The 21463-nt window shown below is 32.5% G+C and overlaps 2 protein-coding genes across 2 annotated transcripts; one reads left to right on the top strand and one right to left on the bottom strand.

The window, feature by feature from the left end:
- The first annotated feature begins 450 nt into the window (after positions 1-450).
- On the top strand, positions 451-4396 carry LOC137820293 (bHLH transcription factor RHL1-like). The gene is made up of 7 exons (XM_068624283.1): positions 451-1363; positions 1447-1548; positions 1641-1796; positions 2175-2240; positions 2794-2859; positions 3060-3128; positions 3590-4396. Exons 1-7 carry the CDS (start codon positions 842-844, stop codon positions 4022-4024), a joined length of 1416 nt encoding a protein of 471 aa, XP_068480384.1. The 5' UTR covers positions 451-841; the 3' UTR covers positions 4025-4396.
- Positions 4397-12821: 8425 nt separating this feature from the next.
- On the bottom strand, positions 12822-15210 carry LOC137820211 (CBL-interacting serine/threonine-protein kinase 6-like). The gene has a single exon (XM_068624150.1). It carries the CDS (start codon positions 14477-14479, stop codon positions 13163-13165), a length of 1317 nt encoding a protein of 438 aa, XP_068480251.1. The 5' UTR covers positions 14480-15210; the 3' UTR covers positions 12822-13162.
- Between the last annotated feature and the right edge of the window lie 6253 nt (positions 15211-21463).

The raw sequence follows: 21463 nt of genomic DNA, 5'->3' as shown, positions 1-21463 counted from the left end.
ATAGTGTAAATAAATAAATTATTCTTGATTTTTATGTTTAAGTGATGTAAAAATTTTCTACGCGAGGATAAGTCTCCTGATAAGAAAAAAAAAATGGAAATAACCTAAAATGTTAAAACTTTAAGTATATTAGCATAATAAATCAGGGTCAAACTTGATCGGTGGCTGGCTTTAAAATTTTGTTCCTAAAAACATTTTCTTAGTAGATTAATGAAAAAAAAAAGTGTTTATAAACCTGAGTAGTAACTATTAGGTTGTATAATTGATGGCTGTATTTATTGGCTTTAAAGAAGAATCTTGACTTTGAAGGAGAATCTTTTATAATAATTTTTGTAGTTGAAGGTGATAGTAAATAGATTGTAATGATTATTTTTATTTTATGTAAATCGATTAGTATAAAGTTATATTATTTTGGTGATAAAAAAAAACTATATAGTAACCTAAACTTTTAAGAGATTTAGAACTTTTGAGATACTGGAATAAACCAGAATCGAAAAGTAGAAAGGTAGAAGTGATGTTGAGACCTGGTCTTTGAGGTGAAGAAGTTTGTTAGAAGTAATTAGGGTAAAGAAAAAAAGATTAATTCGGTTTAATTAATTTGTTAGGAGACGGCTCATCTTCTGGTATTTAAAAATATGAAATCGAAAGAAAGAAAAGAGAAAGTTGGATAGACACAGTAGAGAGAAACATAACTGGCTTCCGATTCTGAAGGCCTAAACCGAAAACCCCTCAAACACAATGCTATTTCCATTCCCACTTCTTCTCTCTCTTTCTCTCACTCAGTGTTGGCATAAAAGGATATTGACCTGCTAGAGTCTTGTGTTATCAGTGTTTGGTAATTATGCAGCCCTGTAGCAGAGAAATGCAAGGAATCAACGCACTCTTCAACTCTTCCCAAATCTCCCTCCAGGACCTCCACACCACCACCAACCAGATCCAGAATTCACACATGAACAACCACCACCACCACCAACAACCACCACTCCAACACCAACTCCCTCACTTCGACCCAACCTCTCAGGATGACTTTCTCGACCAAATGTTCTCCTCCTGGCCCGACCTCAACCCAAACAAGCCCTTGTGGGACCCCAATAACCTCTCCGACCAAACCACTCCCTCCAACAACGACAACAACAATAATAACACCAATAACAATGTCGCTTTCCCCTACGACGAACCCTCCACTTTGGCCTCCAAGTTCCGCGACCACCAGATCAGCGCCTCCACAACCAAAGACGCTGCCGCAGCTCTCATAATCCAACACCAACTCCTCATGTCCAGAGACTCTCGGCTCCTTCACATGCCGCTTTCCTTACCTCAAAACGACGTCGTTGACGCCTCCTCCTTCAAATCCCCCAATCCCGTACTCCTCTCTCACCGCTGCAACCGTAAACTTTCCCTTTCCTTCTTCTAAACTGCACTGATTTTTTTTTTTCATTTTCCTAGGGTGGTGACACTTCAGTGCAAGCTCTCTACAACGGCTTCGCCGGATCTCTGCATGGCGCAGGTCAAGCCTCCAACCAGGCTCAGCATTTTCAACATCCTCAGGTTTGCGTTTGTCATTTTAATATCTTTTAATATAATTACTGTTGTTTGGCTTCGCTGTGAATTGTTGACGGTTATTCGTGTTTTATTTACAGGGAAGTTCGAATCCGATACAGGGACAGAATTTTGGTGCGCCGGGTGCTGGGGCTGCGACGAACCAAGCTCCGGCGAGTGGCGCGCCGGCTCAGCCGAGGCAGAGGGTTCGTGCAAGGAGAGGTCAGGCCACGGACCCACACAGCATCGCTGAAAGGGTACACACTGTTTTTCTTTCTGGCTTTAATTCTTGGCTTCATTTAATAACAGGTTTAGGTAATGGAGCCCAATAGTTTCAGGTCGTCGCTTTTGGTAGACAATCCTAATCCATTATTATTCAATAGAACTGTTAGTTATAAGTGACAAATTGAATAATATTGGGCTCCATTACGCTTTCTTTAATTCTTAGACTTTGAATATGTTATGTTTATAGCAACTCAGGCTCTGTTCAATAGGTGAATAAACTATGAGATGGACAAACTGCTCCATGGTTAGGGTTTATAAATTATGAATTAAGGAAAATAAAGAAAGGGAGAGGCCACAGTAATAACATTAGCTTTTTGTTACTATGAGTTGTTTGGATTTGTTTGTGGCAGTTAAGAAGGGAGAGAATCGCAGAGAGAATGAAAGCCCTACAGGAACTGGTTCCCAATGCCAACAAGGTAAATGCCCATCCTCAGTGTTGTTTATTATAATATTTATGGATCTAATTTGAGTTTAATAAAAGAAAGTGAAACGGAAGTCACAATAATCGGCCACACGATGAGGACTTTTTCTGCAACACAGTAACAGTAGTTTTGGTGTGTAGTGGGACAAATGGGTCATCTCCATGGAATATATTAGGTGTTAGTTGTTTTGATGTTACTGTCGTGTATTTCCATGTCAATGTTACATGGAAACTGGAAAGAAAAGAATAGTTGGTAAAGTCGCGCTCCGGAGGTGCTGTAAGCGTTTGTCTTGCCTGCTCATCATACGATTCCGTGCGTACTTAACATACCAAGCTGGATTGCAGAGGGGTTAGGACCCACTTCGCACAGTGATCACTGGTCACGGTAGGGACCAAGAAGGGTTGCTATTCTGACTTCTGAGTGATATGGAGGGGTAGACTAGGCATAACATATGAAAGAACAATGTTAATATAATTATTATTATTGTATGTTTAGAATAAATGGTGAATCCCTAATTGAAATATTAGTTTGATTTGTGGAATGACAGACAGATAAGGCGTCCATGCTAGATGAGATCATCGATTACGTGAAGTTCCTGCAGCTCCAAGTCAAGGTGCGCTTCCCGGGTTTCACTCTTCTGCTACTATTTCTTAATTTGATTTTATTCCTCATCAGCATCAAGTAATTGCATATTTTAATCATCGACTTCATTATTTAATTATTACAGGTTTTAAGTATGGACTTATGGTTATTAAATTCCACTCTCCTCTGTCGTCAATAAATAAATAAATCGTGTCATTGTTTGGGTTACAGGTTCTGAGCATGAGCAGATTGGGCGGTGCAGCTGCTGTCGCACCCCTTGTTGCTGATATGTCTTCTGAGGTTATTATTGTACAACTGCTTTTCCATTTTCATTCACTCTCTGATAATAACCCACCACAAATTTCACAGCAGAAAACTTGTTTTTTTCTAGAATTATTAGGTAGCCGTACTATGATAATGAAGCAAAGTTTGAGAGGGTAAAATTGAAGAAAAACATGAGAGGGTTTCTATAAGAAGAAAAAAAAAAGTAATGAAGAAAATGTGGAACACTGTGGGCACCATGAATCAAAATGTGGGACAGATGAGTCTTTCCCACATCCCCACCAACCCACCCAACATTTCACTTCGCTTTGGCTTATTTCAATACTCAAATTCTCAATCACCACAAAACGACAATCCAAAAGCAGCACGCGTGCCCACTTTCTCAGATTCCCCTCTGTCTCTCTCTTTCACACACAACGCCCCTTTCTTTTTTACTTTCCGTCAAAACCCCATGGTCACGTGACGGTTTGTGTTTGCAGGGTGGCGGTGACTGCATCCAAGCGAACGGCGGCGTGGCCCTCGCGCCCAACTCGAACAGCAACCATAACCAAACGACAGCGTCAGCTTCAAATGACAGCCTGACCATGACGGAGCACCAGGTAGCGAAGCTGATGGAGGAAGACATGGGTTCCGCCATGCAGTACCTTCAAGGCAAGGGCCTGTGCCTCATGCCCATTTCCCTTGCCACTGCCATCTCCACTGCCACATGTCACACCAGGAACCCCTTGATCAGCGCCGCCTCCGGCAGCACCCAGACTCCCACCAACGCCGCCCCCGGCACACACGCCAACCCCGCCGTCGCGTCTAACGGCGAAGGCCCGTCCTCTCCGAGCATGTCCGTTCTGACAGTGCAGTCTGCCGTGGTGGGCAACGACGGCGCCGTCAAGGATGCTGCCTCCGTTTCGAAGCCGTGAAGACGGCGTTTGGGTGACTTTTGGTGTGAAATAGACAAAAAAAAAAAAAAAACATAAAGTGGCAAAGGACAGAAAATGACGTGTGTTTTTATAAGAAAGAGCCGTTAAAGTCTACGAAAATAAGGCGTCAGGGATACGGAGGGGTCGACTCGACGACGCCGTATTTACCTAGACTTTGTTTGGCTGAGGCTAACTTTCAACCATGCCAATCACCTACATCTCCTTCTTCTTTTTCTCTTTCTCTTTTTTTTTCTTTATTATTATCTGTCACTTTGCCTTTCTTTTGTTCATTGTTTTTTAATTTTTAGTGTACTTCCTTCTCTTTTTCCTTTTTGCATTTCCGTCTAAATAACAACTTCGTCTGTCTCTGTACTCTCTGCCTTTTCATTTTTCTAATGCGTTCCAATTCATTATAACTCTTATTATGAATGAAGCCTTCAATTATGCTACTGCATTAGGAGTTCTTTTTTGGCTTCTTCGTCAGTTTCAAAGAACTGTCTAATCACGTAACATGAACCTCAAAGACTTGATGCTCGTTATCGTCACCATCTTCAAATTGATTTATCTTTCTCTTTTATAAATATTGAATTTCAAATAGTTTTTAAAGCAATTCCAACAACTAGTTGATCTTATCTTTTATAAAGAACAGATTTTAGTCGTTTAAAAATATTTCTAAAAGTTAGTTTTGAATTTTTTTTATCTCAAATGAAGGATATGTTATATTGGGAAGAACTGTGTAGTCGCTCACTCATTCTCACTCTTGTTCATAAAAATAATTTTACATTTTCTTTTACTATTTCATGGACTCGTGGTATAGTATGTTTAATTTGTATTTTACTTATAATTTTACTTTGGTTTGAAATTCGACTTTTATTAAAGACTCAGTAAAGTGTAATTAAACATTATCTATCATTTGAAGTCTTCAATATGGATAAAAAAAATGAGAACATACGAAGTACTTATTTGAATGTGAAGTGACTATAATTGAACGCTATATCATAAGGTTAATGGTGAATTCAATGAAACATAATGGATGAGCATCTATTTATGAACCATTATTATTGTTGTAACTTCTATCTTATGGTTACTATTCAAATCATCTATAAAAGGTAAATTATTCAGGAAATACATTCTATCTAATACAATAAATTTACATTTGACGTGCCCATTATCATTTTTAGTGTTCTGACGGACTTAAGTACCAAATATTCTTTTCTGTTGGACTTTCTCCTCTATTTGGTGGCCTCTTGAAAGCTTATTCGTGGAGGAATACCAATTCTCTCACCACAATATTCTTCGAGTTTATTTTCGGTAAGAACGATGATCAAATTATTTAACAAGTTTACCTAGACAATTAAAGGTAACCACGATAAGAACGACTAAAGACTTACACAATATTAAGGTACATAAAATAGAGCTTCAACAAGATAGATTACTAAACAAGGCTTTGTAGGTTGAATGACAATGAATGTGAATAAGAAGAAGAATTATCCTTCATCTCTAAGAAGATGCATAAGAAGTGGAGAAAGAAAGATGATTTTAGAGGAAAACACATTTTGCCTCAACCAGTTACGGATTTAAAAAACGAAAGGACTGAGGATGTATGCTATGAATGCAAGAATCTTGATTACTTCATATCAAAATGCCGTAAGATAGAAAATAGTCATGACAAACAACAAAGTTTATTTAAAGAAGACGTAAAATAGATTTTGTGCCAGCAAGGACAAATATTGATGATACAAATTTGAAGTGTTAGAAATATATTCTGAGTTCAAGAGGAAAGTGATTTAAGATATGATATATTTTTGCAAAAAAATATGATTAATTTTCACTAAATCAAATTTATCAAGGTTGTAAAATAAGTTTTACAAATATTTGAGATGCGATGTTTATCACAAGAGCTCAATCTAGTTGTCCAGTAATCTTTACTAGACAAATTCAATATATTTTCAAATTTTACAAGAACCACTCAAAAATACAAGAAAACTCAATATGCATAACAAGGTCTTGAGCCTTATAAGATCTTTTACAACCACTTATGCAATCCTATCACAAAAAGCATCCTTGATAACTATAGTAAAGATCAAATACACCAAAGAAATTGTACAAAAGCAACTATATCATTAAGACAAGTTGTAGGAGAATATAAGAACAAAAGATACAAAGTTGATCACAATGTAATTTGCTCAATTTATAATCTTGAAACCATTGATTCAATAAAGTGACTCCAATAAGTGTTTCTCAAACTTGTAGAGCATATCTCAATTCTTAGAAATGATTTAGAACTTCTTTTAAATTGATTTTATTGTTTGAGATAACTTTTATATATTTTTTTGTGTTTTTCTTTCTTGAAATGTGTCTTTTTCATGATATTTTTTTTCCTTTCAGTCCAAAAAAAAGCAAAATCCTAGCCCAAACTTTGCATTGGTTGCTTCTTCCTACACCTCCATACGTTCTTGTGACACCCGTATAAGTTTTTGTATTCCAAAAAGGCCCTTATGTAAAAAGTTAAAATATATGAAGTTTAGGTTGTGAAGGTTAGTGGTGTTGATGCATGAAGACATTGGTGAAAGTGAGGGGGTTGGTTGCTCTAATGTTGAGTTGCAAGGTGGTTAGTAGTGGTTCATGGTGGTCGTGGTAGTTAGAGGTGTGCGTCTACAGTGAGTTTTTGGTCTCTATACAGTTTCTAGTGTGATGTTTGTATTCCAAATTATGTAATATGGTTTGGATTACATAATCCATAATTAATTAAAATGTGTGTACCTTTCAAATTGTACAATCTAGAACTTGTTCCTGAATCTAAAAAAACAAAACGTTCCAGATTAGTCAATTTGTAATGTAATGTTCTATTACAGATATGTAATCCAGAATGTTTATCCGAATCTAGGAGCAAGTTCTAGATTGTCCAATCCGAAAGATACACATACATTTTAATTAATTTTAAAATATGTAATCTAGAAAATATTTTTGGATTATAGAATTCAGAAGGTATTTCTGGATCCATGACAACTTTCCCAATTCTGTAATTTGGAATGTATTTAAAAAAAATCTGAATTTGGAAATACTTTTTTGATCTACAATTCGAAAGGTGTAAATAGAAAAAAAAAAATACATTTGAAGATTTGTAGAATCCAAAATCTATTTTTTAAAAACAAAATGGTCTTTTTGCCTGAGTTATATGCAGGAAGAAACAACCATTTTCCTTACCTAAAATGATTCTCTCATCAACGCAGAGCCCAAGACTGATTCTTTTAGCCCATGAACGGAGTGCTGGCCATGACAGTGGTTGTGTTGTTTGTTCCAAAGAGTAGAAGCATCTCGTGCTTTCTTTGTGTTTGGTGACTCACTCACTAGTTGACAGTGGCAACAACACTTATCCCATGGATTCAACCTCCCTCACATCATCAATCATACACCACAATTTGGTTTTACTTCAACTTAATATTCATCTTCATCCAAACTATATAGTTATTTAAAATGAATTGTTTTCATGCGGTGACATTTGATTAATGTGGGGTGTATGTGTTTTGAATAGGTAAGGAACATGATTTTAACCCACATACTGCCTTTATATCAAAGGTCATTTCACTCTCTCTCCACTGCTCTAGTCTCACCCTCAAATACACAGTTATTATTAATCCACATTAATTCACTCTTCTGTTTGTGTTCTATTTATATTAACAAATAACACACTTATTATTAGTACAGTCCGAGTTAAACATTTCTAATAATTTAAAATAACACACTTATCCAAGCACACATGTCATTTAAGGGAATAAGAAAACCAAAGAACCTATATGCAGGATACTTGTCGTGCCCATGTACTTATTTCTTATCCTAGACAAGAATGGAAAAAAGAGTAGAAGATTCCACTGTCAAATGTTAGTTGTTTCAAGCTAGAATTGAAAAGGATTAGTTTTTCCAACTAGGAAAAGGATTAATCATCAGAACATTTTTAATTATCTGCAGGTCATTATTGTTCAAATAATTTGTGATTTTGTAGCTGATGCGTTTTATTTACTCATTGCATCTGATGCTCAATCTGTCTTGTTACCTAAAATATTGGACGAAATCAACATGAATGTAAATCAGAAAAAATTGTGAACCTAGTCAGTCTTCAAATCTGAGAAACCAAATTAAAAATGCAAGCCCCTAATGTTAAAACAACTCCTTTATATGGTGTGGAGATTAACACCACAATCAAGTTATTCGGCTCAACAAATCGAGGAGAATATGAATGCCTTGCATTATCAGTCAGTTATCGTGGTCTAAATTAAAAAACCATTTGTGATAGTCCACTGACAAAAAAATGCATATCTTCTACTAAACTCTTCATGCAGAGATATTAAAAATTGTGAAATTGCTTTACCAGAACAAGAAATGCTTAATTGAATGAATCATGTAAACGTCCATCTATATGCATTCTTCAGAGTGAAGAAGAGAGCATTATGAAGACAGAAGTTAATGCACTGAAAAATGCTCTATTTGGCTACATCACATAGGGAGGATGTTCGAAATTTTGTGAAAGTGTGGATGTGTAGGGGATTAAGAGTAGAAGTGGCAAAATAGTTGTACCATGCTTTTCTAAGATTTTCCAGTCGAATATGTTTTTGTTCTAAGATCGTAAAGATATTTCATAAAAAAACAGTAAATTCACTTTGCTTAGTCCTGATCTTACAAAAATATGGAAAATATTGTTAAAGAAATATCAAATTCAATTTTAAAACTGTAACAATAAAGTGAATTCTGTTGTGAAAATGCAAAATATCTTTGATTCATCTCCCTATTTGAAGAAAGACGAGTTTCATTCTCATTTTCCTTTCATCCTCACTTTCTCCTCTTAGTTGTATACAACCTCCTAACAGTTTTAACAAAAAAAAAAATTTCTTATTTTTGTAATCATAATAAAAATTTATACAATAAATTTAAGTGTTTAAAAAATTAATATATTTTTTTTAAATTGTGTTAGAAACATGCTATAATTGTTCATCTAGATGTCTTTTTTCCATTTGTAAAAGGAAGAGAGAAGAAGAGACAAAATTACCGATTTTAGTTTACAAAATAAATGGTGATATTCTGACCCCACTAAAAAATAAAATACATTCATTTGATATTATTAAAAGACAAAAATTATAATATATATTAGTATATTATTAAAGTTGATTGTTAGGTGGAAGTATTTATTTTAGAAGTGTCAAAGTAATCTTATTGTTACAAAATAGACTTGATCTTATAATTTTCCTTGGGGTGACTTTTATAGGAACAAAACACGTTTTTCTAGTTTTTGTTATCTTGATCTTTATGAGTTTAGGTTGATATTCCTTTGAGTTTGTTTTCTCTCTTCCATACCTATTATATATATTATTTTTGACATGACTACATAAGATAGATGTACCATCACTTCATAGTGAAGTAAGCATGTCAAAGTTTATTCAAAACATTATACTTGAGAAATTTTGGAACAAGCCCACCATCAACCCAAATAGGGCTTCTTAGTCAAATTAGTCTGCTATTCATAATAATACAGACTGAATTTGGCTCCTGTAATGTATCTACTACCTCAACCACATAAATTACACAAACTCATTACGTTTAGTTCAAAAATAATATACCTTAAAATAAATAAAATATTAAGTAAAAGAAAAAAAAGAATAAAAGTATTAAAAATATCTATTATTCTGCAAATTTTATAATTATTAAAATTATTTTATTTACTAATTATAATTCAACAATTTTATTTTTCTAGTATGCAGTCCTTTTGTTGTTTTCTTAAGATAAAGATTGACATTGATTCGTAATTCAAAAGAAACACGGCAACACACATGAGCATTACTGCCACAAGCATCTTACCGTCTACTTCATTGCTTTTTATGTAAATATATTTGACCAGGCCAGAGGAAAAAATATAGGGCAAGATTGCCAGAAAAATCGAGCATCCAAATAATATTTTAGGTATAATTTTAACAATTTATGCCCCTTTGAGAGAGGAAAAAAGAAAGAAAGAAAGAGATGAGAAAAAAAAAATCAGTGGAATGAAAGATTACTTAGAAATAAATCACTAAAAAATGAAATAATTTTATCTTCAAAAGTTTTTCAAGTACTGAATCATTCTTACACTTATATTTTGGTATTTTATCAATAAAGGTGAGGTGTTTCTTTATATTAATCCATTTTCTATTTTCTCTACAACTTTTTTTCTTTTTCTTGAATGGCACACCAATTATACGTGCTTCTACCAACCTTTTTTAATATTGATGGGTTTTTGGATTCACCAACACCTCTTTAGTTCATCAATATCCTCCTATCATTTTAAGTATTACATAAATACGTGTCTTACTGGTATACGATTATTTTGGGTACAAAATTGTATGTTGTCTAGTCCTAAATTTATAGCAATTTATGTAGAGTTTTTTTTGCACTACTCACACTCTTAGAGTGTCTCCTTAGGTCAAACAATAACAATAGTAACGACGATAAAATACACATAACCTTAATGATTGATAAGTTGATGAGTGCAAATCATGTATCTCTGCTTAGATTTCTTTGAAGTTGGCTTAAGTGAGAGTTTCTTTTAGGCTACTTAAGCGACTAACATTTGCTTAAGCGAATAGATGTTTAACCTGAACAAAAATCTTGAGTTCTATTTTGAACCAAAATCTTCTCATTTTTTTTAAATAAATAAAGAAAAATTAAAATCATAACAAAGAATAGTAAAAAATGAATTTGAGCTTAAAATTACTAAAAAGTCATCATAAAACAACTATAAGTGTCCAAATATAAACTAACAGCAAGATCTTCTCGCATCCATTTTGCTTTGACATTAGTCTTGTGTTTGGGTAATACTATAAGCTTTGAGTTGTCTTTCTTCTAGAAATGTTCAAGTTTTTTTTTATGTATCTTGCATCCAATTCTTATTGTTTGATGTCTCGTAGAAAGTCTTTAACTCTCTTTGAGAGATAAAGGTAAAGTTCATTTGAAAAGGTTTATGAAACCTTCACCCTTTCATTTGGATCACCTATGAATGCTTCATAGGGATCATTTCTCAAAAGCTAAATGTTTATGTTGGTGAGTTATCATCCTTCTATTTGATTATTTAACATTGGTATAGATACTTATGTGACAACATCTTATACTTGTATAGATTATTCTTACTTTTTTTTTTCCTTTTTGTTTAATCTTCAAATTAGAAAATGCATAGTCTAGATTTCATAGCCCCTTATTAAATTATTCTTACTTTTTTCCTTTTGCTTAGTCTTCAAATTAGAAGATAAATAATCTAGATTACATAACTCCTTATTGAATTTATGATCATTAAACCACACATGAATGATTTTTTTAAGAAATGAACTCTTGGAGTTGTAAATTCTATATGCTCTAACTATACATTTATTATTAATAATAAAATAATAATAATAATTAATAATAATAATATTATTATATAATAAGTGTATTTAATTATTATTAAATTATTTAATTTATATTCATTATTATTATTTTTTTATAAAATTATTATTATTATTATTATTATTATTATTTTATAAATTAATTATAAATATATACCTATAATATTTTTATTTTATTATAATTGTATTTATATTTTTATAATTTAATTATATTTTTTATGTTTTATTATATGTGTAATATAGTTTATAAAATATATAAATGTGGAATGTGAATAATTCATAGAAAATATTGTGAATAAAAATGAGGATATATAAGTCGTTTATATATTTATATGACTTTCTCTCTTCTCCTCATTTCACCCTCACTTCCGAATGCAGAAATAGTGCACCCTGTATGCATACAGAAATAGAAAGAAGCCATTAAAATTGAACTTATGAAGATTTTCCTCGATTTTATAAAAAAATTAAGCTCTTATCTCCAAAATGATGGAAAATGATATGATGAGTTTCCATCTCTCATAATTTATAAGGAGTTTTTTTTTTTAAAAAAAAGTCTAGTATAAATATTATTTTATAAATAAAATGTTTTACTTACTACTTCTAAGACCTATTTCTCCACTTTACTACTACGTTTAAATATGGCATTATCATTATCATTTCAAAACTATTAAAAGGTTTCATTTATAAAAATTATCCTTGATTAACCCTGTGATCACTTCTTATAGAGATAATAATTAAGCCTTTTTTTTTTATTTTGAACCATTTTACAAAATTTACAAAAGTGATATTTAAAATAATATATATACTTTTTACATTTTCAGGATTTATTTTACTTTTTATTTCATACTTATTTTCTATTATATTCTTTATTACAGAACAAAATAAATTGAAATTTTCACTACAACAACCATTAGAAAATCATTTTCCTCTCATTTGGTTAGATTAGAGTTCTTAAAAAACGGATCGGTGTAACCAAAATTCAGTCTCCTATCCTATTTGGTTGTGATGTAAAATAGATGATCCACAATACCCATATCAAATTGGTCAAACCAATAAAAAACGATTTAATAAAAATATTAATAAACCACTTTGTTTTTATTTTTTAAAATTAAAAAAAAAACTTAATATATATTAATATTTTTTATTCTATATATAAATTTATTATTAAAAAATATTGATGTATATTACTGAAATTTTAATTTAAATATGATATACATATTTTATTTTAATATTATATTCATTTTAAATATCAAGAACCTAAATGTTTATGTTTCATTTTAATTTTTAACGTTATCTTATTAATAGAGGCTTCACTTCAATTAGATTTTTGATGAACCCTTTAATCCTTAAATAAGTTTCTTGACGAATTAAAGTAAAAGTGGACTAAAATTAAATTTTAGAAAAAGAGTGAAAGGCTATGAATTTGCAAACATTGAATCACGCCAACATAAGAACAAGATGATTCAGGAGCAGGAGCAGGAGCACAAGAACACAACATCACATGTACCTGGACAGCTTCATGTCGATTCCTGTTCATTATGTTGTTATTCGGCAGTTGCCCATTCAGCTTAGGGCGACACATGCATTAGACTGATACCCAAACAAGAAGCAAGCAAATAATTCAATAGTATTTCTCAACCCTGACTTCAAACAATAATTAAGAAATAAGAAACAAACAAACACAGCGGAACGGAACGGAATTGAATGTCTCTAAAGAAGAAGACGAAGTGTTGGTTCAAGCAGGTGTAGGATTCTCAGGAGGGGAAGTTCTCCACACGATGTCTTTAAGCGCAGGACGAAGTTGGTTGCTGCAGAACTGGTTGTACTCTAAGGTGTCACCGTTGTCCTTCTTAACCTCCACCACCAAAAACGACGGCGTCACGGCGTATAAATCCGCAGCAATTGCAAGCTTCCCTTTCCGACCCCGCTCTTGACCCTGCAACCTCACTTGGCTCTCACTTTTCTTAACGTCAAACTTCACCGCCTTCGCCACCTCCTCCAGCCGCGAAATCACGCTGCTCGCGGGGCGTGTGGTTGCAAAACGAATCTCCTTCTCCTCCCTCTTTTTCTCCTCGAACAAGGGCGACAAATCGAAACCCTCCGAAAGAGAAATTATATGAAAAGCATTCATCGTGCTGGACTTGCATTCTTCCTGCTGCTTAATCTTCTCCTCCAAATCCAACTCCTCTCTCTTCACTCCCATAACGTTCTTCGGAACCGCTTTCTTAAACCAGGACGACTCCATGATCTTCGAAATCGTTATTCGGTTATTCGGGTTCGGGTCGAGAAGCTTCGTAATGAGTCGGCGTGCTTCGGATGAAAACCACGGCGGGCACTTGAAGTCACCGCGGTAAATTTTCTTATACAAGGCGACCAAGTTGTCATCCTGGAAGGGTAAAAACCCTGCGAGGAGAACATAGAGGATTACACCGCAAGACCAGATATCAGCCTTGGCGCCGTCGTAGCCTTTTTTCCCGATGACCTCCGGCGCCACGTAGGCCGGGGTGCCGCACGTGGTGTGAAGCAGGCCGTCCTGGCGGAGGTGCTCGGAGAAGGTGCTGAGGCCGAAGTCGGTGACTTTGAGGTTGCCGTCCTCGTCGAGGAGGAGATTCTCCGGCTTGAGGTCGCGGTGGTAGACGCCGCGGCTGTGGCAGAAGTCGACGGCGGAGACGAGCTGCTGGAAGTAGAGGCGCGCCGTCTCCTCTCTGAGGCGGCCGCGGGCGATCTTGTTAAAGAGCTCGCCGCCGCGCACGAGCTCCATGGCGATGTAGATCTTGGACTTGCTGGCCATGACCTCGTGGAGCTGCACGATGCTGGGGTGCTTCACCATGTTCATGGCCGAGATCTCCCTTTTTATCTGCTCCATCATCCCCACCTTCATCACTTTCTCCTTCCCCACCACCTTCATGGCGACGCTCTTTCCGCTCTTGAGGTTCCGCGCGTGGTACACCTTGGCGAAGGTTCCGTGCCCCAGTAGCCGCCCTAACTCATACTTCCCGTGTAGCAGCAGGGAGTTATTAGCCTCGCCGGTGCTGCTTTTCTCACCCATCATAAAAATATATAAAAATTCTACTCCTTTTACTTCTACTACTACTAGTAGTGCTGCCAATTACAATATAAAAGTGTGGTATTTTACAGATTTGGGTTGGGGAAGGGAAACGGAAGAAAAATGGTGGGTTAGTTCACCCGTCTTCGACGTGCTTCCGGTGGCAATTTCTGCCGCCAATTCGGCGTTTGGCTTGGCCACTTAGCTCAGTTCTTTTCAGCCGAAAACCTCTCATCTCTATTCATTCCCTGGTCCTGCCTGGACCAAAAACAACCACTCTGTTGATTTCTTTTCTCCCAATTATTCAATCACTCTCCCTGCCTCTTTCTCTCTCATTTCCCTCATCGGCTGCGCTTCCCCCTCTTACTTATAGCGCCTTGTTCGTATGAATGCAATTACGAATTTGGCCCCGGCTGAAACCTTGTTGGACAGGTGGCATGATCCTGGAAGGGTTTGTGGCTTTGAACGGGACTGTGTCAGGCGCGGGGATGGTGGCACGTGGCGTGTCAGTTCCTGTTTAAGAGGAAGAGGCAATGTGGAAATGGTAAAAAGGGTTGTTGTAGGCGTGGGGCTGCGTGAGATGAGGTGTGGTGTGGTGGTTAGTTTTTGGATGAGTGACACATGAGCCTTGAGACGGAGAACGAATAAGTGTAACAAATTAAGAATCTTATGATTTGTAGCAACAAAAGCAATGATGTGACATTAGTCCCCGCATGACAGCGATAACACCTTCGTACATACCCATACTATTTATTATTTTTATTAATATTATTATTATTATTATTATTATTATTATTATTATTAATCAACCAACTAATACTACTCACTCAGCTAACTAATGAAACAATTCCATCCAAGATTCTTCGAATAAAATATTCAATTGCTAATTCATTTCATCTGTTCATTTTCAACATTTTTTTCTCTGAAATTTCATTGCTGGGTTGATTACAATTGAGTCAAGACTATCTGAAAAATTTCGTTCACAAAATTAATTATTTCAATTACAATGTTTTACACTTTAAATATAATGGTGTGAGTGTAAACTCATACAAATTTAATTTTTTGTTGGAAATAAAGTATTATCATTTTAAGGAAAAGAAGTCTAAGAAAATGAATGGTTTTTCTAGATGTGTACTTATAATACCGAAGGATTTGTGTGAGAGTTGTGAAACAAGATTATTAAAAAAGTTATGAAATGCTTTAGGATACCATTAATATAGATGTTATTTAAGAAATAAAAGAATTTGAGGATAACTTTTAAGTGTTATTATATCTTCAAATACGACAAAAATACATGATTATTTTATTTTTACATATGATGACAATTTTAATTGTAACACTTGTATTCTATATATTAGATAACGATTATTCTCGTAACAAATCGTGATGTGTATTTTTAATTTATATTTTTTTTTAAGTTTTAACTAACTTTTAATAATGATTTATATTAAAACCATCAACAATCATGCTTTACGTGACTTTCAACTGTAGTTCTTATTAAAATTATCGTTAAAAGTCACATACAACGATAATATAGTAAGAATTATTGTTGTGTGTAGCTTTTCTTTAATGTTTGTTTTGTTTGATGATTACCTTTAACTTACATTCAACTAAATATCAAAATTATCAATTAGGAATTAATATACTTAAGATCACATAAAAAAATTATAAACGAAGGACCCAACAATATTTTGAATCAATTTGTAATTTACTTAAATGCATAATTTAAATCCAAAACGATCCTTAATTAATATATATAAATTACCAAAAACATAATTAAAAAGTGTTGTAAAGATTAAGTATAGTAAAAATTATACTACTTTGTGAATTACCCTAAATTGTTATAGACATTTACAAAAATACTTAGTTTATGCATTTTTATTATAAGAAAATTATTAAATAGAAATTAAGTTTAGAGATAAAAAATAATTAGTTGTTATATTGACTACATTAGATATTATTTTAGAGATTAAAGAAATTATTGATATTTAAATTAGTTTTTATTATTGATAAATAATTTCTAAATTGGTATCTAATTAGCTACCAAGGTTTTAGCTACCAACTTTAGAATTTAAATAATCTGTAAAATATTGATAGTTAATTAGATACCAACTTAGAAACTATTTATTAATAATAGAAATTAATTTAAATACCGATAACTTTTTTAGTATCTAAAATAGTATATAATGTAGTCAATTATTTTTTGTATATAAACTTATCTTCTATTTAATGATTTTATAGTAGTGTTCTGATGTAGTCTAGTGTGTCTAAGTCTAACGATTTTATTTGCTAAAGAACTACAACATATTTACACAACTTAACATAAGTTCATAAACAAAAAATAGTTAATGAACTGATGTATTTGACACTTATAGTGCATTATCATCATATATCAAATTAAACTAGAACTCAAATTAAACATAATTAAATCAATGATTTGATGCAATGAACAAAAAAAATATCATTAAAATATTTTTAGTTACACTCGTGTGAGTTTTTGTGATTTTGCACTTAATTGACCTTTAACATGTTATTTTCTGGAAGGAGTATGCACTAATATATATTATAAGAACATTGATTATGGTACATCACACTCTTTAAGGTCAGTGTAATAGATAAAAGGATTTTTTATTACCAATCTACTATTTTTAAAATATATGAAGGGTCTTATACAAAGAGCAAAATCACACCAGAATGTGATCTCGCAATGATATAATTCGTAGTTATAAATAATTTATGAATTGGAAATTCATTATTAAGAGATATTCAAATAGTTAATTATAACCAATTTAATAAAAAAATGACTTACCCATAAATAAACTGACCAAAATAAATTCTTTTCCACCCTTTAACCAAGTTGTTAGTTATGTACATTTGTGTTTTTTTATTTCTTATTGTCCATTGGGTGAATGAGTTGAGATTTTGGAAATCCATACATGTCATGTTTCTCATCGTTCACACATTATTCAAACATATTCCTAAATTATTTAAGCATAATCAATTACTTAAAAACATATACATATAGGTAATGAATGAATGTTGTAAAGAACTTACATAACCATAATTACACGACGAATATAGGATCGTCGATAGACAATTGTTTATTCTTTTGGATAAGAAGTTTTATTTGATGTTTTTGTTACACATAAATAATAATTTGAAGTTAGTGAAGATGTAGTAAAATTAATGTTGATGTATACCGAAATGTCATTGCTAGCCTCATGAGATTTCTAGACCAAGCAATAAAGGTCTTGAGTGTTTGTCACGATAGCAACCTCAGATGTTGGCACATGAACAACCATATAACCATGACGTACCTTCTTTGCCATGACTTTCATTATATTATAGGGGAGGGACACATTATGTACATAATGGCCATTTTGAAGACCTTCTTCAGGACCACCAATTAGGGGATTAATTTTTGTCAACATACAACTCACATTTACTTATGGAGAAAAAATTATCACTGGTGGATCAACAACAACACAAATTCCCTTAATATTACCCTAATTACAGGAGACACTTCAAGCTAGACTATACCGTGTATTTTGTTGTTAGAGCCCCAAGGTTTGAAGTTGCTTGTCAAAATTCTGCAAGAAGTTTTATGTCAACTCTATATGACCTTCTCCTTGATCCATTGCCTCAACTACCTAATGAACTCCTAGTTAGAGGTTGTAAAGGTATGAGATTTGCACGATGAAGCTTTGAATTATGGCTAAATCCTCATAATCAACTAGAGAATCTTACAACTCATTCATTTAAATAAAGTATATATAAGAAAAAACAACTCAAATATTTATTCGCTAAACTACCATTCACAAGACCTCTCCAAACAAAGGTTACACAAAAAAAAAAGTTGTTTATACAAGGTTCACACTTAAACAAGAAAATTTGAAATATAAGCTCTCGTTTCTTTAAGAGATACCTTCACAACAACAACAATTTACAAATAAGCATTTTTTTTATAATGTTTGGAAGAAGATTTTTGTTAAGCACTAAGAAACTAATAAAATAATGGAAAACTTGTGTATGCATAAGTACCTTCAACAAATTGTCTTCAAGATAAATAGTTGGTAAATGACCAGAAGATACACATAGAAATGTATTTTCCATATAATTATTTTTAAATTGCACTTTTCAATTTAAAAATTCTAATCGTGAAAACTTTTTTCTTTTCCATAACTAATGTCCTATTTAGAAGGATTTTTTGTATATCAAGTAAGTCTATTGAAATATTTTTTAATGTAGCTTTGTAACGAATGTTATAATGTAATTTTGTAACAAAATTATCAAATAAACAAATTTAGAAAAAATTACAATAATAAATAAGTTATGTATGGAATTTATGACTTTATATTAAAGGAATCATGTTTATAAAATACGATTTCAACTCTAATTTATGAAATGAGACTAAAAAACTAAAAATCATGCATGTTAGAGACAACTTTGTTTCTTTTTCATGTTAAAGACAACTTTAATTTAATTAATTTTCAACTAATATGTCGAAGTCGTGCGGGCGAAATCGATTCAATTATTTTTTAAGTGAAATGTTGTTTATTATGCACAACTTTAATATAAAAAATAAAACAATTGAAGTCGTGTTTGTCATTCACCACTGAAATCATATTTGTCATGCACAATTGAAATCTTTGTTGTAAGGATCTAGAAAATTACTTTAGAGTAGAAGTGGTATATTTTAAATGACTCCTGAATAATTTTAAATAAAAAGGGCATATAAATAGAAATTCAGTTGTTCAGGTTTCATTTTAAAAAGAATCACCATCTCTCTAGAAAGTTCTTTTCATTTCCTCTCCCTTCTCTCTACAATTCTGACTTAATTTCCAATAGAACACTAGGCTAGAAGATCTGGACGTGAGGGTGATGGGATCACCAGTCTTAAACTTTCTTCCAGGGTTGTTTGTTTTAAGTATATTAGTAATTGGCTGAGATTTGAATGTGAAATTTGATATGATTGTTGTTATAAAATTATAATGTTGTTGATTTTTGGTTGTTTGAAGTTGATTTAGAGTAATTTTCAGTTATAGCATGGACTTTGTAATTTCTGGTGCTCTCTAGTATCATTTCGATCAACCTAAAAATATTTTCGATCAATCTAAAATTTCTGGTGCTCTCTGGTGTCATTTAGATCAACCTAAAAATATTTTCGATCAATCTAAAATTTGTGGTGCTCTCTGGTGTCATTTAGATCAACCTAAAATATTTTCGATCAACCCAAAATTTATGGTGCTCTCTGGTGTCATTTAGATCAACCTAAAATATTTTCGATCAACCCAAAGTTTCTAGTGCTCTCTGGTGTCATTTAGATCAACCTAAAATATTTTCGATCAATCCAAAATTTTGTATACATATATGGATATTACTATTATTATTATTTTAGTATAGTTTATTTTAGATTATTAGAAAGTTAAATTATATGTTATGATTGTAGGGTGTATTGATGTGTTAAATGAAGTGTGCAATGATGTGAAAGTAAGATCAAAACATAGTATTTTCAGGAAATAAAATACCGTGTTAAGATTGTTTAGGATGTGCATTGACTAGGGATTCGTCTAGAAGGAGATATCCTGACTCTACTGAGATAATGGAATCATATAGATGAAGTTATTCAGGTGGTGAGAGTCGAAGGAGGTTCATATGAATGGGTAAGTTGTTTGAAAGATAACTAACTTGACCTGTTATATGAGTTAACCCTGTCATACTAGGAGAGAGATGATATTGAGATTATATATGCGCATAGCTGTGTGGATTTCACAGTGATATAGTATGACAAGTGCCGATCTCTGAGTCTAAGTAAACGCACGAGTCTTCCGGAAGTAGAGTCAAGAGTCTATGTGATATGAGTCCGTAGAAGTGTGATATATGAAAGATGAATTACAAAGATTTAATAGACATTTGATGGTTGAAAACTTTTATGAGACTTGATGAATGATGTTGATTATTTTGAAATTGAAACTATATAATTTTATCTAACTTACCATGTTATTTGTTTGTGTTTGTTGATCTATGACGATCGTGTTTTACACGGAAACATATGAGATTGCAGGTAATAGAGCTCCTCAGTGAGCAGCAGAAGGATTAGATAGATTTAAATTGAATGTTTGGCTTTGTTTTATTTTTAAACTTTTTGATGTATATATTAAATCCCTATGAAGAGGGATATCTATTGTTTTGAGATACAAATATGAGAAAACAATATATGTTTATATGTTAATTAGATATTGCATGCATAATATATTAGCAAATATGAGTAAAATTAGGGATGTTACATTTGTCATGCACAGTTTTTGTTAAAAAATTGAAATTGTCTTCGTTATGCACAACTTCAATATATTAACAAAAAAATTAATCAAATTAAAGTTATCTTCAACGTTTACCACCTATGTCACTACAAGAAAATCATGATATAGAAACCAATTTTTAGAGACCAAAATAATTAGTTACAATAGTAATTAAATTAGAGACCATTTTAGAAACTAAATAAAAAATTGGTTTCTAAATTAGTTTCTATTATTATTAAATAATTTTAAAATTGGTATCTAATTATACCAATTATTTAGTTTCTAAATTTGGTTTCTAAAACCTTGGTTGCTAATTTGATACTAATTTAGAAATTATTTAACAATAATAGAAACTAATTTAGAAACCAATTTTTTTTTAGTTTCTAAAGTAGTCTCTAGTTTAGTTACCATTGCAACAATTATTTTGGTTTCTAAAAATTGGTTTTTATTTCATGATTTTCTTGTAGTGTGTGAAAGATAAAAAAAAACAAAAAATTATATTTATTATTGATTACTATTGTGTGAAAGTGTTGAAGTTATAATTTATAAACATTTTTTTTAAAATATGAAGTAAATTTCAAACACGATTTATTCATTATTGTAATTTTTATGAGAATCTACTTAATCTACAAATTTTGTGACAAAATTACACTATAATGATAAAAAAAAGATTTTATTAGTAATTTTTTTT

Source organism: Phaseolus vulgaris, chromosome 9, assembly GCF_000499845.2.
Source record: "Phaseolus vulgaris cultivar G19833 chromosome 9, P. vulgaris v2.0, whole genome shotgun sequence".
Taxonomy (NCBI): Eukaryota; Viridiplantae; Streptophyta; class Magnoliopsida; order Fabales; family Fabaceae; genus Phaseolus; species Phaseolus vulgaris.
This window is presented reverse-complemented; position numbering and strand designations above follow the sequence as displayed.

What these genes read in the sequence shown, in the direction of transcription:
- LOC137820293 (XM_068624283.1), top strand. Translation starts at nt 842, where the DNA reads ATGCAGCCCTGTAGCAGAGAAATGCAAGGAATCAACGCACTCTTCAAC. An exon ending in CACACAGCATCGCTGAAAGG is followed by an intron (nt 1,797 to 2,174) that starts GTACACACTGTT and finishes TGTTTGTGGCAG; the next exon opens with TTAAGAAGGGAGAGAATCGC. An exon ending in TTGCTGATATGTCTTCTGAG is followed by an intron (nt 3,129 to 3,589) that starts GTTATTATTGTA and finishes TTGTGTTTGCAG; the next exon opens with GGTGGCGGTGACTGCATCCA.
- LOC137820211 (XM_068624150.1), bottom strand. Translation starts at nt 14,479, where the DNA reads ATGATGGGTGAGAAAAGCAGCACCGGCGAGGCTAATAACTCCCTGCTG.